Source organism: Geotrypetes seraphini, chromosome 6 (genome assembly GCF_902459505.1).
Source record: "Geotrypetes seraphini chromosome 6, aGeoSer1.1, whole genome shotgun sequence".
In the NCBI taxonomy this organism is placed as follows: domain Eukaryota; kingdom Metazoa; phylum Chordata; class Amphibia; order Gymnophiona; family Dermophiidae; genus Geotrypetes; species Geotrypetes seraphini.
Window position 1 is genome coordinate 37632643 of NC_047089.1, and position 16772 is coordinate 37649414.

Sequence of the window (16772 nt, forward strand, 5' to 3'; positions counted from 1 at the left end):
AGTCTACCACTCAGCCAATCGTGAACCCATGCTGTAAGTGTTTCACCTAATCCCATCGATTTCATTTTGCTCAATAGCCTGCGGTGGGGGACGCTATCAAAAGCTTTGCTGAAGTCCAAGTACACGACATCTAGGGACTTTCCCAAGTCCAGTTTCCTTGTTACCCAGACAAAGAAACTGATGAGATTGGATTGACAGGACCTACCCTTGGTGAATCCATGTTGGTGGGGATCGCGTAGTTCCTCCTCGTCTAGTATCATGTCCAACTTGCGTTTGATGAGTGTCTCCATGAGTTTACTCACTACCGATGTGAGATTTACCGGTCTGTAATTCGCAGCCTCTGTCCTGCAACCTTTTTTGTGCAGAGGAACAATGTTAGCTGTTTTCCAGTCCAATGGGACTATTCCCGCTCTCAGGGACAGATTGAAGAGTACGGATAAAGGTTCTGCCAGGACGTCCCTGAGCTCACTGAGCACCCTGGGATGTAGATTGTCCGGGCCCATGGCTTTGTTCATCTTGAGTCTTGATAATTCGTCGTAGAAGTCTCCGGAATTAAACTCAAAATCCCGAAATGGGTCTTCTGAACTTTGCTTTACCTGCAACTGTGGACCAGACCCCGGTGCCTCACAGGTGAAGACCGAGCAGAAGGATTCATTTAGTAGTTCGGCTTTATCTGAATCTGATTCTACAAACCCCCCATCTGATTTCCTAAGGCGCACTATCCCATCAGTATTTCTTTTTCTGTCGCTAATATACCTGAAGAAAGATTTGTCACCCTTCTTAATGTTCCTTGCCAGGTTTACTTCCGCTTGATGCTTGGCCTCTCTGACTGCCGCTTTCACCGCTGTAGACTTGGTCTTGTATTCCAATTTAGCCTCCCTTGTCTCTGAATGTTTGTAGGAAATGAATGCAAGCTTCTTTTCTTTAACGAGATCTGAGATCTCTGCGGTGAACCATTGGGGTCTAATGTTTCTTCGCCGTTTGCTTGTTGATTTTATGTATCGGGTCGTTGCTGCATGTAAGGTAGATTTCAAGGTTGACCACATGTCCTCCACATTATCGGCCACTTCTTGGATTTGTAGTGCGTGATGGACGAAATCTCCCATGCGTTTGAAGTCAGCGCCTTGAAAGTTGAGTACTTTTGTTGTTGTGCTCGATCTAGTGAAATCTTTCTTGAGGTTGAACCATACCATGTTGTGGTCACTGGAGGCTAACTTATCGCCTACCGAGACCTCCGATACGCTTTCTCCATTGGTGAGTACCAGGTCCAGAATCGCCTGTGCCCTAGTTGGCTCTGATACCAGTTGTTTGAGTTGTGCTCCTTTAATGGCGGATAATAGCCTTCTGCTGGCGCTGGTTGCCGCTGTGAGCGTGTTCCAATCTGCATCGGGCATGTTGAAGTCCCCAAGCAGAACAGTGTCCCCCCCTTAAAGTGATATTCTCTATATCTTTGATTAATTCTATGTCTTTGTTTTCCAGCTGTCTTGGTGGTCTGTATATTACACCAAGATACAGACACTTTTCTTTGCCTCTGGCTAGGTTTACCCAGAGGGATTCCCCGGTGTACTTGACCTCCGTGATTCATGTAGTTTTAATGTCCTCCCTAGTGTATAGCGCTACCCCTCCTCCTAGTTTGGCCTCCCTGTCTTGACGAAGTAAGTTGTAACCCGGTATAGCCATATCCCACCCATGAGAGTCCGTGAACCAACTTTCGGAAATCGCCACTACATCTAGATCATCATTTATTATTTCTGTCTCCAATTCCAGAATTTTATTGCCTAAACTGTGTGCATTGACATACATAGCCCTCCATGCCTTGTGATTGCTAGGACCCTGCGGGTAGTTCCCCATCTGAGTGAGTGTGGCCCCAGATGCATTGTTTGCAATGTGTGTATTTATCACGGACTCAGAATTATTTGCAATGTGAGTACTTACCACGGACTTGGACTTGATAGCAAAGTGAACACTTACCTCGGACTCTGAAGTGGAGCTGTGACTCTCCTCCTCAGGATAGTTACCCACTGCACTGGTACCCTCCCCCAACTTACCTAGTTTAAAGCTCTTCGAAGCAGACGTGCTAGTCTGTGTCCGAAGACCTTCTTACCCCTTCTGGTTAGATGACACCGTCTTCGAGGGAACCGAAGCAGGCAAGGTCGAGGCTTTCGAGACCGAAGCTCCAGCCGGAGCCTGGGTCGAAGCCTTCGAGACCGTAGTCGTCGATGTCGTCGGAGTCGAAGCCTTCGAGATCGGGGCAGCTGCCGAGGTCGAAGTAGCATCCGAAGGTTGCTCCATGTCTCCGAAAAGTTGAAAAAATTGAGTGCACCGGCGTCGAAAGGCCCGTGGAGTGAGAGTGAAACAACGGTGACAATCTTCTGGGGAATGAGTGGGACCCAGGCACTGTAGACAGCGGCAGTGGGGATCGGTGACCGAAATCACACGATTACACTGACGACAACGTTTGAACCCGGTGAGAGGCCGGGACATAGAAAAAATAAAGTCCATGTCGAACGGAAGGAGCAATTGGGCATAGGCCTAAGGCTCACCGGCCGGACAAGAATAAAAGAAACAATTGAAAGTATTAATTTTTTTTTTTTTTTTTTTTAAAGAAATAGGAGAGCACAGCGACCGAACTTTACTAAAAGAAAGAAACAGCCGCGGTGAAGAGAAGGCAAAGTTGCTGCAGAGATGTAGAAAAACGTGTCTTCTTGTCTCCACGGAATTAAACGAACTGAGGATCCTCTCAGGAGATGCGCCCCCTAGTTCGGGCGGGAAGGCACGCGCGCATGCGCATGCAGTGCTCGAAAGATCGAGATCTTCAAGCAAGTTTGCTTTCGAGGCTGTCCGCTGCGGGGCTCCGTCGGTGACATCACCCATGTGTGGGAATATGCTGCCTGCTTGTCCTGGGATAATATAAAATATACTGTACATACTTGTATTGCAAGACCTTGCTTGTTTAGAACAGTCACTATACTCCCGCAGCGGATTGAAATTAGGTGGGAACTCAGGGAATTGGGTAGGACTATGTAGACTTTGAGCCAAATGGGATGGAATTGGGCCCTGGCAGAATGAGCAGGAGTTCAGGGACTGTGCAACAGTGAAGGCAAGGCCGGGATGTATTGGGCTAGGGCAGGGGTGGGCAACTCCGGTCCTCGAGGGCCAAAATCCAGTCGAGTTCTCAGGATTTCCCCAATGAATATGCATGAGATCTATTTGCATGCACTGCTTTCAATGCATATTCATTGAGGAAATCCTGAAAACCCGACTGGATTCCGGCCCTCGAGAACCGGAGTTGCCCACCCCTGGGCTAGGGTATATTATACTGAGGGTAAATTGTGTGTGCACGCTGTGCGTACTTGTATTACGCTTAATTGCTGCGTTCAGATGTGCTCAGCGATGTGACGCGCATATGTTGTTCGTACTGTGATGACGTGACGCACATCAAAGTGCTCGTATTACAAAACAGTGCTCGTTGATCAAATTAAAATTTTATCAAATGTTTTGCTCGTCTTGCAAAACACTCGCAAACCACGTTACTCGCATCCAAGGTTTTACTGTACTGACCTCCTCCTTTAGCTTTGTGTCACAGCCCTTATTAAAGGGCTATAAATTTTAAACAAAATAAATAAAAATAAAACCACCACACAAAAAAGTGAATCTTACTTCTGCTCCCAAACTCAGAGAGATTATTTCATCCTCAAAAGCAGAATGGGTGTCAACATGTGGTGGAATTCCTGAAACACATAGGTAAGAAATTATAATTACATTGGAAGAGAAAAGATGCAGAGAGAACAAATATATAAAAATAGAAAAAGCAAAAAGGGCAATAGTATTATATAATTTAAACTGATTAAAATCTGCCACAGTTACATAGAAAGATGAAAACAAACAGTTATTGAAATTTCATATCACAAGACATTACCTACAGTATCTCAAAGGTTTGCACTCTTAAGCTATTACTGTATATCACATTTCTCTATTCCATTTCACAAATATACCATATATCACGCGAATACAAGCTTACCCGAATATAAACCGAGGTAGCCTTTTTCCCCCCCAAAAAGGAGGATAAAAGGTTGACTTGAATATAAATGGGGGGAAGGGGTTTAATATTGAAGTGCCCTGCCCAGCTCTGCACCCTCCCTTCCTTCATGCCCTGTCCCATCTCCTTCCCTCCCCCACTGGTGTTCCAGCAGTGAACCAGAGCAGAAGCGGTCTTCCTGTGCTCCTGCCCCTGGCAGAGCTGCTAGTGAATGGCTACCACGAGAACTCATGGCAGCCATTCGCTCTGCATGGGGCAGGTGTACGGGAAAACCACTTTTGCTCCGGTTCACCACTGGACCACCAAAGATTTTATCGGTCAAGCAATTTTTATTGATGATAGTCAAAACTGCAACAGAAACCTGTTTCCTGGGGGAACCACAACTGCTCAGCATACACAGCTGTCCAGTCATCAATACATTTTACAGAATATCCCCCACCTCCAACCTGCACCCATGAGCAAGGACCCCTTTATTGGATCCCGTCCTCTTCTACTCAGCACTATCCCAGGTTATAACACCTTCCAATCCCAGAAACTCAGCACCAACCAAATACAGAACCCCCAAAAGAGCACAGAATTACTCAATAAAAAGTATGTAAAAACCCCGAGCCCACCACCCTATCTCCCCTCCCCAAGAGAACAGAAAAACAACAACAGCAGAAAGCTGCCATACCTAAATCCCACCCCCATAACATGGCAGAAAGGAAGGACACAGGTACGCACTAGCTCCCCTCTAAACCTCCAATGAATCCCACCCCACACACACACACACACACTAAGTCTCCAACCTCAACGAAAAAGACAGCGCAACAGATCCCTACCTGGCTATGCTAGTACTCCCACCCCCACCCCCCTACCCTCTTTACTATCCCAACTCATTTAAGAGAAGACTGCATCCCCTGTGATGCATGCCACAAAGATATGGGTCCCAGATCTTGAAAAAGTGCAAGTGACCCTTCCTAGAGCCTCTTGCATCTTTAGCCTCCCAGGCAGCCAGTGATGAAGATCAGCTCTCTATCTCCATTAAGATGGGAGCCCTTTCGGGCCAACAAGGTCATCTTACAGAGGAATTGTCTCTGTCCTCTCATCCTATTAGGGTACATTCCCGGAAAATTGTGCACCAGTTGCTCACCACCGGGGATTTTAAAGGTACATGGAGGAGGCAAGTGGGAGGTAAAAGCTGTAACAGTTGGCTTGGACAGGAGACAAGAGGGATCCCTCCTGTGTGGCCCACCGCTGGACCACCAGGGAATTGAAAAGTACGCAGGGGAGGCGGGAAGGAAGTGAAAGTTTTTAGAGTCATCCGGGACATGAAATGGGAGGGATCCTTCCTGACATGGCCCACCAGGCCTTATGGCAGGCCCAGAGGAGGCCTACAACAGGTCCGGGAGAGGGGACAAGAGAGGGCACTGACTCGAATATAAGCTAAGACCCTAATTATCTTAAATGCTCGAATATAAGCTGAGACTTATATTCGAGTATTTAAGGTAATTATCCTTGAGAATTCTGGCGAAGACAAAAGAAGAAAAGAACTATTTTTCCTGCCTCAAAACACATAACAACAGAAGGAGGATTAAGAAAAAAAAAAAAAAATTAAAAGGTCCAAGATCATCACCTATAGTATGAATTAAAGTTTATGGAACTTCCACCTCTTAAACTTCAATCATGCCTCAATGGAACAAAACTGGAAAATGTCACAATGAGGTGCCATGCACTGCCATGTAGATCACTTCTTGGCTCAGGTTTTCAACTCAGAGTCAGGGCTGCTGTGGAGGCAATGTTTATAATTCCTGATACAAGTGCCCAAAACCTTGGATGAGAAACACCTCACTGAACATTTAAAATCATGGAGAGAGCCAGGGGAACACAGGCTCTGCATCATGAGCCTCAATCTCATTGCCTAAACTAAGCACTTGCTTTTTTCTTCCCACAGCGATGTCTTTGCCTACATCTTCACTGATGCAAAAACTCAGCAGGGATTCATCCCAATCACACAGCCAGCCTGGACAAGGTCCCAGAAATGATATGGATGTCCCAGCTGTATTATGAATTGCTTTAATGCCAAATTAAATCAAATAAAGAGTGACAACATGAGTATCTTTATTTTCTCCATTTCCTTCCACTTTCTTCCTCTCTGTTTCACCTCTACCAACCAGCCACTTTCTCTCTCCTATACCCCACTTCTCTTCTATTCTACTTCACCTGAAAGCAAACGCAGCACCAAAGCCAAACTCGACAGTACAGAAACACTGCTAGCAGCCCCAGCCCCAGTGACAAGGGAATCCCCAGCGTTCCACAATTCTGAATCTGTCAGACCGCCAGCAGCCGATAAAACCCTGGCGTGGGCAGGTAAGTCCAGGGCATCACCAGCGCCTCCTGCCGATGAGTGGTGCACGCATGAAGGGGAGCCTGACATGCCAACACTCGAAGCTGGGTCCCCCTCGAGGTGGCTGGAACATTTTGTGCATCCACCAGCTACATCCACCGCTCGGCGCACACGTAAAACACACTTGTGTTGCTTCTTTGAAGGGCTCATACTGAATGCACCAAAAACCCACACAACACCATACAAAAATGGCGGCCTCAGGATCACTTTATGCTCTGTTTTGGTTTGTTTTTTTTAACTTCTCACAGCTATCCAGCTGACTCGAGAGCAGACCCCACAAGGCATCTAAACTGTAGTCTATGTCAGACAGGTGGCCAGGACTACACCGAGGCTCCTCTAAACACAGAAAACCAGGGGAGGTGGGGGAAATGGGGGGAGGGTCTCGACCCTTTAGACTGTGACACCCCCCGAGGTCAGTAGGACCCCCAAGAGGGTCCCCCAAGCTCTATCCAGACAGCAAAAGGGACCAGAAAAATTACCTAACCAGATCCAACAGGCCCAAAGAAACCTCAGCACAGACTGCATAACTTACCACTCCATCTGCTGGAGACTGAGAAAAGACTGAGTGCAATAGGGACTGCACAGCCCACTTGTACTGTAGCCAAAAGGCAATGTCTCAGTCTACACCTGCTGGCAGAGGAGCGTAAACCCATCCGTTTCTGTTCTGAAGAGACGCTAAAGAAAGGCCATTTAAAGACAAAACAGAGTAGGATTAACTAGTTTCAAGTCCACAACAGGATACTCTACTTCAAGGCTCATAATTAAACTCAGCAACTTGCCTCTTATTCCACTGCTTTTTAAATTTCCTCAGGAGTCTCTCAAGAGAGACTTTGTGCAAAGCTTTCTGAAAATCTACATATACCGTATTTTCACGCATATAACGCGCGCGTTATACGCGTTTTTACCTACCGCGCATACCCCTCGCGCGTTATATGCGTGAGCGCGGTATACAAAAGTTTTAAAACATAGTTCCCACCCCGCCCGACGCCCGATTCACCCTCCCAGCAGGACCACTCGCACCCCCACCCCGAACGACCACTCGCACGCGCTCCCACCCGCACCCGCATCCACGATCGGAGCAAGAGGGAGCCCAAGCCCTCTTGCCCGGCCGACTCCCCGACGTCCGATACATCCCCCCCCCCCGGCAGGACCACTCGCACCCCCACCCCGAACGACCGCTCGCACGCGCTCCCACCCGCACCCGCATCCACGATCGGAGCAAGAGGGAGCCCAAGCCCTCTTGCCCGGCCGACTCCCCGACGTCCGATACATCCCCCCCCCCGGCAGGACCACTCGCACCCCCACCCCGAACGACCGCTCGCACGCGCTCCCACCCGCACCCGCATCCACGATCGGAGCAAGAGGGAGCCCAAGCCCTCTTGCCCGGCCGACTCCCCGACGTCCGATACATCCCCCCCCCCGGCAGGACCACTCGCACCCCCACCCCGAAGGACCGCCGACTTCCCGACAATATCGGGCCAGAAGGGAGCCCAAACCCTCCTGGCCACGGCGACCCCCTAACCCCACCCCGCACTACATTACGGGTAGGAGGGATCCCAGGCCCTCCTGCCCTCGACGCAAACCCCCCTCCCCCCCAACGACCGTCCCCCCCCAAGAACCTCCGACCGCCCCCCAGCCGACCCGCGATCCCCCTGGCGCCCCCCACGCCCCCCCCACCCCCCTTCCCCGTACCTTTGGTAGTTGGCCGGACAGACGGGAGCCAAACCCGCCTGTCCGGCAGGCAGCCAACGAAGGAATGAGGCCGGATTGGCCCATCCATCCTAAAGCTCCGCCTACTGGTGGGGCCTAAGGCGCGTGGGCCAATCAGAATAGGCCCTGGAGCCTTAGGTCCCACCTGGGGGCGCGGCCTGAGGCACATGGTCGGGTTGGGCCCATGTGCCTCAGGCCGCGCCCCCAGGTGGGACCTAAGGCTCCAGGGCCTATTCTGATTGGCCCACGCGCCTTAGGCCCCACCAGTAGGCGGAGCTTTAGGATGGATGGGCCAATCCGGCCTCATTCCTTCGTTGGCTGCCTGCCGGACAGGCGGGTTTGGCTCCCGTCTGTCCGGCCAACTACCAAAGGTACGGGAAGGGGGGTGGGGGGGTCGTGGGGGTCGCCAGGGGGGTCGCGAGTCGGCTGGGGGGGCGGTCGGAGGTTCTTGGGGGGGGGCGGTCGTTGGGGGGGAGGGGGGTTTGCGTCGAGGGCAGGAGGGCCTGGGATCCCTCCTGCCCGTAATGTAGTGCGGGGTGGGGTTAGGGGGTCGCCGTGGCCAGGAGGGTTTGGGCTCCCTTCTGGCCCAACTACCAAAGGTACGGGGAAGGGGGGTGGGGGGGTCGTGGGGGTCGCCAGGGTGGTCGCGGGTCGGCTGGGGGGGCGGTCGTTGGGGGGAGGGGGGTTTGCGTCGAGGGCAGGAGGGCCTGGGATCCCTCCTGCCCGTAATGTAGTGCGGGGTGGGGTTAGGGGGTCGCCGTGGCCAGGAGGATTTGGGCTCCCTCCTGGCCCGATATTGTTGGGGAATCGGCGGTCCTTCGGGGGGAGGGATGTATCGGACGTCGGGGGGGGGGGGCATCAGGCTTTCAGGATGGGGACAGACCTTCAAGGGGGGACAGTGCACGGAAGTCAGGGGGGGTGAACGGAGAGTCGGGACAGCGCACGGAAAGTCAGGGCAGTGCACGGAAGTCAGGGGGGGGTGAACGGAGAGTCGGGACAGCGCACGGAAAGTCGGGGCAGTGCACGGAAGTCAGGGGGGGGTGAACGGAGAGTCGGGACAGCGCACGGAGAGGCGGGGCAGTGCACGGAAGTCAGGGGGGTGAACGGAGAGTCGGGCAGCATGCGCGGTATAATCGTGAGCGCGTTATACCAAAGTTTTTGTGCTTATCATCGTGATTTCTGCGCGCTATACACGTGTGCGCGTTTTATACGGGTGCGTGTTATTTGCGTGAAAATACGGTACTCATACTATTATGAACTGGCTCACTTATCCATGCCTTCAAAAAAAATGTAGCAGATTGGTGAGGCAAGTGTTCCTACCTAAATTCATGTTGATGCTATTCCATTAAACCTTAACAAAAACCTATTACCCTTGGCAAAACAGCTGACACTGGGATGAATGTTCATCATTTAGTATGAAGATCTAAAAAAAAGCATACAATCAAAACTACAATGGAATGACTAAGAAACAGAGGTAAATGTATGAGTTGCCCAATAAGAGTCCATTCCAGTCTGTGAAATTTGCAGATTGCTGCCCATTGACACTCTGACTCCAACAGACCTTCAATAGTTCTGTAAATAAGAATGATCTAGGTGTACAAACTGGTGAATCACTATGCCAACTCATTGCTCTTAATTGCTGCCTAAAGTGCTTTCATCAAGGAATGAATCAAGGGGGGGGAAGATGGAAGAGGATGAAGACTTATCCATTTGTTATATTTCAGATTTGGTTTTTTTTTGGTATATGTTTTGTCCCCCAATAAAACATTTTTCATCTTAAGTATATACGTAGAGTATTGCGTTAGGTGCAACCCCTCTCCCCCCCCCCCAAAAAAAAAAAAAATCAAGTAAATGCACTGAAAGTGGTACACTGACAAAATGGGAAACACACTCAAGGGATATGGACTTTCTATAGCCACTGTAGATGGAAGACCACATTTTAACACAGATCCTCATAAGTAATAATTAATCTGGGAGTCCATATTTGTTAATCTGTGAGAATGAGACTATCCAGTATATGTATATTTAAACACAATCTTTTTGTGTGTCTTTGACTTTATATCATACAATAAACCCAAAATGTATGTGCATCATTTTAAGACCTATGATTTAACTGTGTTGTCCTATATTACATACCTTGTCCTGGTTCATATTGATTTATTGTCAGTTGATCTGGTTTATATTTAGCAAAGCCTTGATTCAAGCACTTCTCTAGTAAACTGTTGCAGATTTCAGGAAGACCTGTTATAAAGATGAATTTAAATTCATATAATCACCAACCTTTATAATCTCAGCAGCTTTGCAAATAATGTATTTTAAAATAAGCAATAAACTTAGGGTTCCTTTTACGAAGGCGCGCTAGGATTTCTAGTGCACGCACAAAATTACTGCACGCTATATTGCGCATTAGCCGAAAATCTACCACCTCCTAAAAAGGAGGCGGTAGTGGCTTGCGAGCTCATGAATTTAACGCACGCTAATACACGCGTTAAGACCCTAGCACGCCTTTGTAAAAGGAGCCCTTAAAATTACAATGATGGAGCACAACAGATTAAGATTACTTACAAGCTAACTATCCCCCCTTTTACAAAAGCATAGTGCCGGCCACAGCGATAACAGCTCCTACGCTCATAGGAATTCTATGAGCATTGGAGCTGTTACCGCTATGGCCGACACTAAAAACCACGCTACGCTTTTGTAAAAAAAAAAAAAAAAAAAAGGGGGGGGGGAATGTATATAATATCTAAGTGATAAAACACTACATTTAAGTCTTAGTTTTAAAAACTCACATTTGAGAAAAAAGCTTCATATTCACCAAGCCTTAAATATGTACACCGTCACCAAAGATGCATGGGTATTTGGCTGGACACCCAGAAGTCATTTTACAAAAGATTCAAGAACAGTAGCATCACTGAGGCTTTGCATGTGTAAGCAGCACTATTAACCATCTAAGAAGCAGTTTTGCTATTTATATGCACAAGTGACAGGTTTTGTAAAAGTGCATGTCCACAGGGACCTAATTATGGCATTGGGCTCTGAAATTCTAATTTGTTGCATTTTGAGCTGGTTTTGAACATCAAAAGGAAGGGCCAATGAAAATATATACTGAAATTTCAGGTCCTTAGTTCCCTCTACTTCAAGGCTCATAATTAAACTCAGCAACTGGGATCCCTACCACCACCCCTCCCAGAACAATCCTATGAATTTACATAAATATAACACTTCTAAATATTAAATTTATTTCATGTCTGTATATATATAAAACACCCAAAAAACATACTGTACAGATAAACAGATAGATATATTATCAGATCGATTAAAAATATTACCTGATAAAAGGACTATTTACAAACAGCTATTCTTGAATAATTTGAATCTTAGATATGAAATAAAATAGCCAATTCTAAAGCAGACAGTCTAATCAAACCTGAAATTTCAGTTAGATGATCCAGATTAGTAAGATTATCCAATAAAGAACATTTTTTTTTCTATCAGGTTTATCATTTTCTACTATCTTTGAACAGTAATATTGTATTTATGAATACCGATTTGCCAGTTGGACTTATTTTCCAGAGTAGGATTGCATCTCCAAAGGCACCCCAGTTTTCTACATTCATGCTTTAGGGATAAGAGTTCATGGTCATACCATCTCTCTTTGATTTCCTAAGAATCCTAGATTATTAGGTGGTGGGAGCCAGCTTGTGTAAAATTTCTGTACAAGTAGTGTTCCAATTTTCAATAAAATAAATCCATGAAATATCTGGAGAAATAAAATTGGGTCAACGCTATTAGGTCTAATTGATCGCCTTTTTCATGTGTAAGGGTGTCAAGCAATAACTGCAAGCCAAGAGCATCTAAAAAATCATGGAACCTAAATACTTGAGGGTCTGTAGGGTAATCTAAACGTAAACTGAGATCAATCAGAAAGGTAATATAGCTAACCTTATATTTGGCCCAAACCCAAGAAAAGCTTTTCTTAACATTTGTCTATTTGCATAACCAACAGCAATACCATAACCAACAGCAAATGGAACCCAAAAAAAGATATGTCCCTAATTTCACATACCATTATCTCTATTGATGGGGAGCAGACAAAGGTGAACATTTAAAAATGATCTATATAAGATCGCAAGAGCCCTTCATCGATGTCTCAATCGAGGGAGATGTATAGCTTTATATCCAGGAGGACAAAGCAGTTGTAATCCGGGGTCCGGTCAGTCAAAAACAGAAAACCAAATAGGTTTTACTCAATTAGATTTTTAAGGATTTCCATTTTATGGGCACTGATATACCCACAAGGTATAGGAGTGAAAGATTAATTGACTATTCAAATGGATTAATCACATTTCTCCGATTAAAAACTTGTTTTATTACTAGAAGACCTGTTTTTAGAAGATCTGTTACCAATCACTGTAATTTCCCTGTACATGTATTGAGCATTATCTAGCAAAATGTTATTTTATCCTGTTTTAGCAATTCTAACATCAAGGCCCTCATTAAAGAAGGAATTAAAGCCAGAAGATTTGTAATAAATTAATTTGCACCAACAAGAAGTAAAAGAAGCAAAAATTTAAAAGAAAATAAAAACCTACCTTAGAGACCTTGAACACCTATTTTGCCCAACAGTATTCTCTACTTAATGTATTCAAAAGCATACATACATCAAAACATGCATGGAAGATCACAACTCAAAACGCAGCATCAGAAACAAGTCAAACAAAAGTAACAGTCTAATACTTGCAGCGACAGATTAGCCTACTTTTAGGGCTCCTTTTACAAAGGTGTGCTAGCCGCTACCGCCTCGTTTTAGGCAGGCGGTAATTTTTCAGCTAGTACGCGCTAATCTTGTGCGTGCACTAAAAACGCTAGCGCACCTTAGTAAAAGGAGCCCTTAGTCTCAGAGCTCTCTCACACAACATCTTGATAATAAATTACTAAAATATCTCATATTAAAACAAAAAAAAGGGGGAGGGCAAAAATAACTGTGCAAGTCAATGTGCTAAGGAGTGTACCTTCATCTTGCACCTTAGATGACACGCCAAATGGCAGTGAGCCACTAGGCTCATGCCTTTGGAGTTTGGGAGGCTGCTCCATCCCGCTCCTGACGTCAGATGCTAAAGGAAGCAGAGTTGGTGCAAGCTGATGATGGTAGCAAATAGCAATCAATACAAACGTGATGATCCATGATGGACATCTTAACTATAGTAGTGATCTCTCTTGAGGTTTTATTTACAACCATAGCGAGAAAGACACGGTGTAATTAAACCCCTAAGTTCTGATAAGAAAAAAGTAACAAAAGGCTGGTCGAGACACTAATAACAGCAAAAAATAGAACCATCATAAACAATAAAAAAAGGGAAAATGATGAGAAAAGTCTAAGATGGGAGAAAGAAGAGGCAACTGCTGAAGGCTGATCAGACATGAGACCAGCTGGGATGGGTATGCAATATAGTCTCACAACTTTACATATAAAGGACTGGCATCAATAACAGGATGTCTGGAACTGCTATCTCGAACAAGAAAAATGTTCCGACTCTAAATGAGTCCAGGGGCTGATGACTTTTGGGGCAACCTAGTAGAAGTATTATTTCTTTTTTTTTATTCTATCTTCTATATTGTCATGGGTGGTGAAAGCCTGTTTTATGAGAATTTAGTTGGTCAGTAGAGATAAAAGGGTGGGGGTATTAAAGGACTGGGAGGGGATTTGGGGGAGGGGGGAGGATTCTTTGTTGAGGTTCTCTTGCTATGTTCAATTTGGGTGATTTATGATGAGAGTGATTGAAGAAACCACTACACCTCGCAACTTATAATTGGAATGTTTTTTTTTATAAAAGGTTAAAGAAGCCAAAGGGCAAGAGACCAGAGAGGTCCCTCTTGTGATGGCAATGGAGTAGAAAAATCTGAAGTTCTCAGAAGCTTTCTAGACTTTTCAGCAGCTTTCTAAAAATACTATCCATGCAACATCAGATGGCGGCATCCAGTTGTGTGGAGAAATCATAGAATATATTAAGAGAGCTCATACCTCCAGGCAAGGGCTTCTCTTTATCTACATTGTTGTTGTCATATCGAAATTCATACCCATAATGTTTTACTCTTCTGTGTTTTAAGGACACTACAGCTGTGGATGAAAAGTTCAAAGTTAAAATAAGAACAAAAGCACTAGAAATTCTTCATACTACAGGGTGGGCCAAAAGTAGGTATACAGTACAGTATTTATTCTTTTTTTTTCCATTATTTCATTTTATTTTACAGATCTCATGAATAATATTTGTGTGAAGCTTTTACTTATCGTTCAGTAGTGTATTATATCTATTTAATATCTGTACAATAAAGAAAGATTAGGTTCTCATCTCATTAATCTTTTTTCTTGTAGATGTATCTATTGGTCCTGAATGCTAGGGTCTTGTATTTAGAGAATGACACAGGGCCAAATTTTTCCCTGTCCTCACAGGAGCTCATTTTCCTGTCCCGTCCCTGCAAGTTCTTTTCCTGTCCCTGTTCCATTCCTACAAGCTTCATCCTCATCTGCACAAGCCTCAAACACTTTAAAATCATAAGTGTTCGAGGCTTGTGCAGTTAAGGCAGAGCTTACAGGAATGGGGCAGGGACAGTGACAAACCTCACGGGGATGGGATGGGGAAATTGAGTTCCTGCGGGGACGGGGACAAATTTGTCCCCGTGTCATTCTCTAGTCGTATCTGAACTAGCAAATTGCTAGCAGAACACTGTCAATCATATTTTTCAATTTCACCTCCTTCCCAGGGAGCTGCTCCTGTCCCCTCAGTTTATACAAAAGCAATCAAGTAGTACTATAATAAAAGATATAACAGGAATGAGGGAAATGGGAAAAAATCCCAGACACTACAATTTTGTTCTGCTCTTTAACAAACATAGGAAATAACATTATAACATCCAAACTTGTGCAACTAGCACTAATTATGTATAGAATCCGTAGCTACTTGCATGACCTGCTTTCATGCAGAGACTTAAGCCAGACTGTATAGCAGGGCTGTGGAGTCGGTAGATAAATGTTCCGACTCCGACTCCTCAGTTTTTTGTACTTCAGACTCCGTCTCCGACTCCAGGTATCCAAAATTTCCTCCGACTCCTCGACTCCGACTCCACAGCACTGGTTAATTTTCAGATCGTTAAAATGGAATGTCAAGTTGAGAGAAATGAGCATTTTCGACACCACCTTCTTTTTGCTATTAATCAAGGTTCTAAGGCCACAGAAGCTGCTCGTAACATTTGTGCTGTGTATATAGTGGGTGCTATAGCTGAAAGAATCGCTCATGATTGGTAGGCCAAGTTCAAAAATGGAGTCGGTAGATAAATGTTCCGACTCCGACTCCTCAGTTTTTTGTACTTCTGACTAAACTAAACTAAACCAAACCTTAGGTTTATATACCGCACCATCTCCATGGTTGTGGAGCTCAGCACGGTTTACAGGAGTTGTAAAGAGAAAGGAACTACAAGGTAAGAACTAGATAAGGGTCAGAGGGTAGAGGGAAGTTAGAGGGCTAGGATGTCAAAAGAGGAGGAAGAGTTAGATTTTTGAGAATAACCAGGTTTTCAGAAGTTTACGGAAGGGTTGGAGAGCACTCAGGTTCCGGAGGAGGGAGGTGAGGTTGTTCCAGAGCTCGGTGAGTCTGAAGTGGAGGGAAGTTCCCAGTATTCCTGGGAGGGAGATGCCTTTTAGTGAGGGGAAGGATAGCTTCAATTTTTGGGTGGGTCTGGTGGTATTAGGATTTGAGGAGTTCCAAGAAAGCGGAATTAGTGGAGGGAGGATGCCGTGGACAATCTTGAAGGTTAGGCAGATGCATTTGAAATGGACTCTGAGAATTACCGGAAGCCAGTGAAGCTTGAGGAGGAGCGGTAAGACATGATCGAATTTACTTTTTGAAAAGATAAGCTTGGCTGCGGCATTTTGAATCCGTTGGAGTCTGTGAAGGTTTTTCTTTGTTAGGCTTATAAAGATAGAGTTGCAATAGTCCAGTCTGGAGAGGATGATAGATTGGACGAGAACGGCAAAATGATTTTGGTGGAAACAAGATCCGACTCCGACTCTAGGTACCCGAAATTTCCTCCGACTCCGACTCCACAGCCCTGCTGTATAGTCATGAAGATATACCTATGCATCATCTTTCTTTCTTTCTTTTTTTTCCTCTCAACTCACCTGAGATAGAAAATTTTTCAAATTCAGACATCCTAAGGCAGAAGGCAGGCAAAGCCTATACACAGGGTGGAGCTTCAGGACCACTAGACACGTCTACAAGAAAGAAGATTACCGAGGTAAGAACCTAATCTTTCTTTCTAGTACAATGTGTCTAGTGGTCCTGAATGCTAGGGACATACCAAAGCAGTTCCTAGAGTCTAGGGCAGGCCCACTGAGCCTGCCTTCAAAACAGAGGACCTGAAAGCAGCATCTTTCCTGGCTCCTACATCCACTCTACAGAACCTGATAAAGGTATGAAGGGTAGACCATTTAGCTGCTCTATAAATTTCCTCAGGTGAGACAGCCCTAGTCACCACCCAACGTATCCTCTTATGCCTCCAAATCATTCAAAGACACCACTATAATTGTAGCACTCCACAACTTACCACTGCCCGTTAACCCAAAATTACTTACGCAGTTAT

At 45.7% G+C, this 16772-nt stretch overlaps 1 protein-coding gene across 9 annotated transcripts in view; it reads right to left on the minus strand.

Annotated features, from left to right (window-relative positions):
• The window catches only part of ALKBH8 (alkB homolog 8, tRNA methyltransferase), a 93475-nt gene that overhangs the window by 54370 nt on the left and 22333 nt on the right, over nucleotides 1-16772 (minus strand). For 8 of the 9 annotated variants that reach the window (XM_033948815.1, XM_033948810.1, XM_033948809.1 and 5 more), the window contains 3 exons: nucleotides 14158-14253; nucleotides 10272-10376; nucleotides 3661-3731 (listed from right to left, as the gene is read on the minus strand). In XM_033948815.1, the coding sequence (XP_033804706.1) occupies nucleotides 3661-3731; nucleotides 10272-10376; nucleotides 14158-14253 (272 nt within the window). The remainder of the gene's footprint in view (nucleotides 1-3660; nucleotides 3732-10271; nucleotides 10377-14157; nucleotides 14254-16772) is intronic. The other variant, XM_033948813.1, reaches the window with a different exon arrangement.